Here is a 6,786-nt window from a genome sequence, read left to right on the forward strand (position 1 = left end):
TGGTGTCCAGGATGATGTGAATGCTGCAGTTACGAAACGAACTAGGTAAATGTCTCTTGTAAGTGCACTAACATGATTGGCAAATCTTGAAATGATAGGTAGTAGGAAGCATTTGTTATCCACACTGGATCTCGCTCCGGTTGTTGGTGAACTGAAGTTTAGTTCGGAGGCGAGATGACGCACAGGCGACTCGGGGTGCGGAACCCGCCCGTTCGATGGAGCTTGACTACGGCTCCGGGATTCGAGTGTTTCGTGAGTGGACTTTTCCTCCATCACATGAACTTCCACTTACACGCCACCACCAAGAACCTACCAGCAGTGACGAAACACGCAAAGGCCACATACGATCTAGAGGCCTCCGTCTAAGCGATTGCATATATCTATCTCAACGTTGATATAGCACGTTGCCCAGTACACGCAAAAGATGACGGACCAAACTCCAACTCTTACTACCAGTGCCCCAACCCCGACTCTACTACCGAGAATTACCATCCGCTTTTGTACTCAGTGCAAGTGGATGCTAAGGGCAGCTTATGTGAGTTTGACATTCCACAATATAGTTCAGCCGTTACCTGGTCATCACTATCACGCATTTCCCTCGTTCCCATCGGCTTGTCTACACTCCTCACTTCCGTCTCATCCATTCATCCTCCAACTTCATCTATACCATTCACCATCCACCTTTCACCCATCCTACCACCCATCCAACTCATCCAGTTTACCCATCCTCCTGCCTAGCCATCCCCTCATTCACACCCCTCACTAGAACCTTCAGACCATGCTAACCTCATACTCTGTAATATATAGTACGCCCAAGAACTCCTCTCAACCTTCTCCACTTCCCTAGGCGAAGTCGCTCTCCAGCCCTCAACAGGCGGCACGTTTGTCGTAGACATCACCTACTCCAACTCCACAATCAACATGGACAATCAAAACCAAACCCCCACCGACCCCGAGATTCAAACCAAGACACTCTGGGACCGCAAAACAGACGGCGGCTTCCCCGAAACCAAGGAACTCAAGCGCCGCGTGCGAGACGTTATCCAACCGGACAGGAACCTGGGGCATGTTGATCGGGATTATGGCTCCAATAAGTCTGCTGCTACTGAAGCTGCCCCTGCTTGTTCTTCCAAAAGTGGCGCTGGCAAGACGGAGTGTGCTGATTGCGATAACTTGACGGAGGAGACTTATAGGGATGTTGAGGGGGGTCATTCATTCGGTGTTGGGGATGGAAGCGGGCAGCAGACTAAGACGGAGAAAACGGAGTCGGTGGGAGCGGGGGGAAGTGGTGGAAAGGAACAGGAGAGCGGAGAGAAGAAGGCGGCTGGTACGGACTGGATGAGTGAGGAGACTTATCAGGACTTGGAGCAGTAGGAGGGGGGTAGACAGTGAATGGGAATGAAGGAATGAATAAATGGACGAGTGGTTGTTTCAATGAATGCTTGTGGTCACGGATGGTTAGGTTAGGTTACGTTAGGTAGGGACACTCCGCTCTTTGCACAAATAGGAGTAATTGATGGAATCTTCTTCCAACTGAAACGTTGAGGGGAAAAAGACAAAAGTGACGATGCCTCCACAGGAGTCCAGAGTGTGCCTAGAACAGGGCAGATGAACCAGGAAGCCGGTGTCGGGTATGAATGTTAAAGGCGCTTACATATATACTCCTGAGCAGGTAGATACCGTAAAGTTCACAAGGCAGTGCAGAAGGCGAAGGTGAAGCAGTGATAAAGGTTCACAATCACTCCCTCCCTTCAGAGTTCAGCTTACTGCACGTGTCGACACTCAACGACTACCATAAGCAGTGTTGAAGCGATGTGTACAGCAAGATGTCGAGCAGAAAAGCTATCTATATGAGATGTTATTGGCAACAGTTTTTGTGGGAGCTGCTGAACAAGAGAGTATAATCGATTTTCCTTGATTTCACATATCTCTTATCTGACTTGAGGTGAATAACAAAACCGAATAGCACGGAATGACGAAAACACTGACGGTAACGGAATCTTGGAGAGAGGTAAGGCGAGTCAATCACTTGGGAAAGACATGAAAAGAGATGAAACCTTAAGCATGAAGTACGAAAACAAAACGGTGAAAAGAAAAGGATGAGTTGACATCCGACATATCTTCACTCCTTGCCCAAGCTCAGCCACCTTCTCTTAGCCTCTCTCTCCAACCTCCTTACGTAACTCACAAGCCCGCTACGTTTCCCCTTCCCACTGTTCATCCCACCCATTCGCTTTGCTTGACTCACCCGACCACGACATTTTTGTCCCTTTCTCCTTCCCTCGTAACGTATACTCAGGCCGGTAAACATACAAATACTTCAACCACAAAACAACAGCCCGTATCTCAATACCGCTTTCGCCTCGCTGTCATCCCAGAGCCACCGCCAGTCCATGCTTTTGAACCGAGCCTGATCCTCGACCGTCAAGTCAGAGCCATACGTACTCTTATCCGCTGGTCCACTGGCCTTTATTTTCGGACACGCTTCATAACTCACAACACCAAGAAGGAACCCCCAAAAACCCGAGCTTGCCACACATCCTGTCCTCTCTGTATGCCCATATATTGTGACCTGATGTGATAGTTCTTTTTCTTCTCCTGTCCTGCCCAGTGCTGTCTGCTCTCTACCCATCAGGGTGTCCTCGTCATGTCAGACAAGAACCAGGGCCCAGATGACCGCTGTCTTTCATCCCATCCTCTCCCTTCTTGTATCACTCACTGTTCCGTCACACCCGTTTGCACCGGTCGTAGTTTACCTCCAGGATGGAATCCTAGCGTTTCCAGCATCCGGAAATATAATGGCCTAAGTTGCGAGAGCTGTAGAGTAAGGTATGGCGAGGACTGTTCAACCGGATCGATGAGCTGGTTGATTAGGCTGAAGACACGTGTGGACGCTGCTCTGATGTGGATACCTTTCGAGATCGAACCATGAGCGGAGGATATCGGAGTGGCGAGACACAGCATGCCGTAGTCAGAGATGCTGGAGCGGATGTAAACAGACAAATTTTCAATACACTCTCCCATGACAGAATGACATATGCTTTCGGTGAAAAGCGAAACAAAACAACTAGTTTCCCCCTAAGACACACACTGCTTATCTATACCTTTCCTAGCAGGAGTAGTGACCAGACAAGAAAAAGAAAAGGTCGTTCGTTATTCATCCCCCCGAAATATAAAAAGATTCCCCTCCCTTCCTACCCTCTCGAGTTGCGTGGATACCGGACGGACGGAGAGACAGGACGGGCAGACGTGGCTTTCGTTTCGTTGGCGCGGCAGGAGGGGCGAAGACCTCCCGGAAACAAGTGGTCGGAATAGATGGCAGACGGGATGATGGTTGGGAGCCCTGGCGATCAAGAAAGACGGAGTCGATAGACAAGCTGGCGGCAAGATACTCATGTTCGTTGCTAGTGGGCGAAAGTATCAGGCGTTTATCGGCGGCCGAACCTAAAAAAACGGGGTTGTTCGTAAAAAAAACTCTTTACTTGTGCTTCCTGGGGGTCATGATTTTGCTAGTGCCTCCTTTGAGACTGGGAACGTACTTCTGTTTCTTCTCTGCGGGCTTGAGAATCTGCGAGGGGGGGTTAGAAAGAGCGTAATGGTCTTGGACTTGCCAGGGCAATGCAAACGTACCTGGAAAGAGCAGAGCAAACTTTCATCGACGCTCATCATAGCACCAGCGTTGTCAAACTCGCCGCAGTAATTGGGGGCACTAAACAAAGTAACGAGTTGGCGCTTCGAGAAGAACTCGTATCCGTCCTCGACAACCTGGTGAGCACGGCAGATCAAATCCATATCGTGTTTTTGGAGGAAGCGCGAAACAACATCCGGACCAAACGTGAAGGAAACACCACGGTCGTTTTCGCTCCAGCCAGTAATATCCTTATCGGGGTCGGACCACAGAAGATCGCAAAGAAGACCACAGTCAGGAATCTGGGGGTTTGTTAGCTTTTCACGTTACAGCAATTCCCCGAGCAAGGGGGAGACTTGGACATGAATGATGTAACGTACGTCAGTTGGTCGCATGACTCGGCGGATCTGCTCCATGGAGTTGAGATCCGGGCTCAAGCCACCGTGCATCGTGAAAATCTTCTCGTCGATAATGGCAGCGATCGGTAGGCAGTTGAAGCAGTCGGTGAATGTCTTCCAAAGCTTGATGTTGTACCTGCGCTTGCACTCGTCGTAGAAACCATAGATACGGTTGATGGACGCGCATTCGTGGTTGCCACGAAGGATGAAGAAGTTCTCGGGGTACTTGATCTTGTAGGCGAGGAGCAGGCAGATGGTCTCGAGAGACTGCTTGCCGCGATCGACGTAATCACCTAGGAAGAGGTAGTTGGCCTCGGGAGGGAAGCCACCGTACTCGAAGAGACGGAGGAGATCATAGTATTGACCGTGGATATCGCCGCAAATCTAGCAAGGTGGGGCACGATGTTAGCCATGAACACTGCAGAAAGGGCAGTATGGCGCACGATGGGGCCATGTGAAGGTATAATCAGGAGGATGTAACGCTTACCTTGATGGGAGCCTCGAGCTCGAGCAGGATGGGCTGAGAAATGAAGATCTCACGGGCCTTGGTGCAGAGATAGCGAATCTCGGCTTCCAGCAGCTGCACCTGCTTACCAGGCCGGCTGCCCCGCACCTCCAAGAGGCGGTCGATTATAGAGTCGAGATCGACTTCGGTATGGTCCGCCATTGCAAAATCCTCACCAACCGGAGAGATACCGCGCACAAGGTTTCGAAGTCACGGTAACGACCGACAGACCCCAACTAGTCGGATGGGACGGTCCTAAAAGAGCGGCACGCGTAAGGAGTAGAAAACTGGGGAAGATGCACTTCTGCAAAGCTAGATGATTGATAAAAACGTTAGACACGTTGCCTATGACGACGCAAATTTTTATGTTGAGTTTTGCAGCACGCGATCGCGATGGCGGGAAAGTGAAGGAGGAGCGAGGACTGGGCAGAGACTGGGAAGCGGCAATGTAACAGAAGTTTGAGTTGATCAACTTACGCTCAGAAGCGATCCCAGCAAAAAGCGATTGTTGGGGGGTTTCGGAGATGCGAGCGCGTTCTCCTTGGGGATACAGCAAGCGGTAATGTTTTTCTTGAGATAGGTATTCTTTCGGATACCCAATGTTGTGTTTTTGTGGTTTTTTTTGTTTTAGTAAGTCGTCACCGGGTTATGCGGAGGTGCGAACGGTCTAGAGCAAGCGCAAGCAAATCTAGCGCAGCGTCGTCGGAGGTGCGAAGAAATCGGTCCGGTGGTACGCGGCGACAAGAGGGTTAGCAATGATGGAGAAAGGAGACGGGTCCAGAAGTCTCTGATCGTCCTTTGTGAGGTGACGTGGTTTTTGTCGCGCGGACGGGCTGAGGCAAAAGGCCGTGTCGTCGTCGAAAACCCGAGTCGGAGAAGGTGTAGAAGGGGAGATCAAGTGGTCCTGAGACTGCGGGATGGAGAGGCTGTTGTCACTGCCAACTGCCAAAACCACGGTCGGGGAAGACTGGTCGATGGGCTGCCCGGGAGAGTGCAAAGAGCTGCAGTGAGGTGCAGTGCAGAGCGCTGGTGGGCGGGTCGGAGGGTCGCTGGAAAAAGCTGCGTCTAATTGAGACCGACGGCCAAAAGACGAGATGCCGAGAGATGATGCCTATGATGCTAGGACTTCTATCGCCAGGGTGGGGTTGGAAATGCGCGTTCTTGTGGTTAAAGACGTCGCCCTATTTTGGTTGGGATAGAAAGCGTCGGGAGAAAAAATCAACGTCGGTGGTGGTTGCTTGGAGACTTTTGGAGGAGAGGGACGAGCGCAGACGCTTCCACTTGGCTGCCCGCTGCTGGGGGGTCCGGCCGAGCGATGGGCTAGAGACTGGCGACTGGCGAGCAGAGGAAGGGATTGGGCTATTGGCTTGGGGCTAAGTACTGGGCCGATGGAGCAGCAAGATTCGCACGCACGCAACGCAGCAGGAACGCACAGGGCTCCAGACCATGTACGCTAATTACTAGGTATGGTAGAACTAGCAGAGCAATGGGGCAGGCAGGCACGAAGGCAGGCAGTGGAGGTCTAGGTCCAGGGCAGAAAGGAAGGTCGAATCCGCGTTCCTTAAAGGTCAGGTACCTTATCGTTACAACCACGACAGGCGTTCTGGTCGGGCTTCGGTGCAGGTGTGTTCTTGCCGACTGGGCTCTCATCTATGAACAAAACAGCAGTGACAACGGAAAACTCGAAACATCCGACGCGATGGCAGGCAAGAACAACCCTCAACTCCAACTAAACGAACGGCTGAAAACCACCACAACAAGGACAGACTCAAATTGAGCGTGAGCTTAGTGCCCGTTCTGAATCTCCGTCAGATCCTGGCCGAGCCTTCTTGCCCTTTCCAGTTGCAGTGAAGCGGCCCTTCCAACTTGGCTCGAGAAAAATTGCATGCACTCGCCTCTGGGGGGGGGGGAGCAGGTATGATGATGAGTACATAGGTCGAATTGCATGTTGCTCACTAACGCGACGGGGTAAGAGTTGCGCTGCCTGCCCCCGCAAACTGCGAGCGGCTCTGTTAGCGCGAGTCCCGAACACCGGACCCTCCTTGGCGGGCCTAGGCCTGGGATTGGTTCGCCTAAGCCGCTCGCGATCCCGATGGTGGATGTCACCTGGAACTTCCCATCTCTTCCAGCCCTCCAACTTCCTCCTCCCTGACTCTCACTCTGTGTCGAGGTAGTGTGTAATACCTTACATAAAAGGTAGGCATGTACGCGGTAACAACAACAAAGACGGGAATGCCTTCTTGGTCGCCTTGTTG

At 51.7% G+C, this 6,786-nt stretch overlaps 2 protein-coding genes across 2 annotated transcripts; one reads left to right on the forward strand and one right to left on the reverse strand.

The window, feature by feature from the left end:
* Window positions 1-276: 276 nt before the first annotated feature.
* Window positions 277-1,517, forward strand: SMAC4_00133 (uncharacterized protein). The gene is made up of 2 exons (XM_003351544.2): window positions 277-535; window positions 808-1,517. The coding sequence occupies exons 1-2, from the start codon at window positions 425-427 to the stop codon at window positions 1,372-1,374; spliced, it is 678 nt and encodes a 225-aa protein (XP_003351592.1). The 5' UTR covers window positions 277-424; the 3' UTR covers window positions 1,375-1,517.
* Window positions 1,518-1,548: 31 nt separating this feature from the next.
* Window positions 1,549-6,411, reverse strand: SMAC4_00134 (uncharacterized protein). Its single transcript, XM_003351545.2, has 5 exons — window positions 5,009-6,411; window positions 4,514-4,843; window positions 4,009-4,410; window positions 3,631-3,930; window positions 1,549-3,568 (listed from the first exon to the last, which is right to left on the reverse strand). Exons 2-5 carry the CDS (start codon window positions 4,691-4,693, stop codon window positions 3,479-3,481), a joined length of 972 nt encoding a protein of 323 aa, XP_003351593.1. The 5' UTR covers window positions 4,694-4,843; window positions 5,009-6,411; the 3' UTR covers window positions 1,549-3,478.
* Between the last annotated feature and the right edge of the window lie 375 nt (window positions 6,412-6,786).

The sequence above is a fragment of the Sordaria macrospora genome, chromosome 4 (assembly GCF_033870435.1).
Source record: "Sordaria macrospora chromosome 4, complete sequence".
NCBI classification, from domain to species: domain Eukaryota; kingdom Fungi; phylum Ascomycota; class Sordariomycetes; order Sordariales; family Sordariaceae; genus Sordaria; species Sordaria macrospora.

Bases quoted from the DNA above. Each gene is read 5' to 3' on its own strand.
- SMAC4_00133 (XM_003351544.2), top strand. From the start codon at position 425: ATGACGGACCAAACTCCAACTCTTACTACCAGTGCCCCAACCCCGACT. The intron at 536-807 runs GTGAGTTTGACA...TGTAATATATAG, and splicing joins GGATGCTAAGGGCAGCTTAT to TACGCCCAAGAACTCCTCTC.
- SMAC4_00134 (XM_003351545.2), bottom strand. From the start codon at position 4,693: ATGGCGGACCATACCGAAGTCGATCTCGACTCTATAATCGACCGCCTC. The intron at 4,411-4,513 runs GTAAGCGTTACA...CCACCTTGCTAG, and splicing joins AGCTCGAGGCTCCCATCAAG to ATTTGCGGCGATATCCACGG. The intron at 3,569-3,630 runs GTACGTTTGCAT...CCCCCCTCGCAG, and splicing joins GTTTGCTCTGCTCTTTCCAG to ATTCTCAAGCCCGCAGAGAA.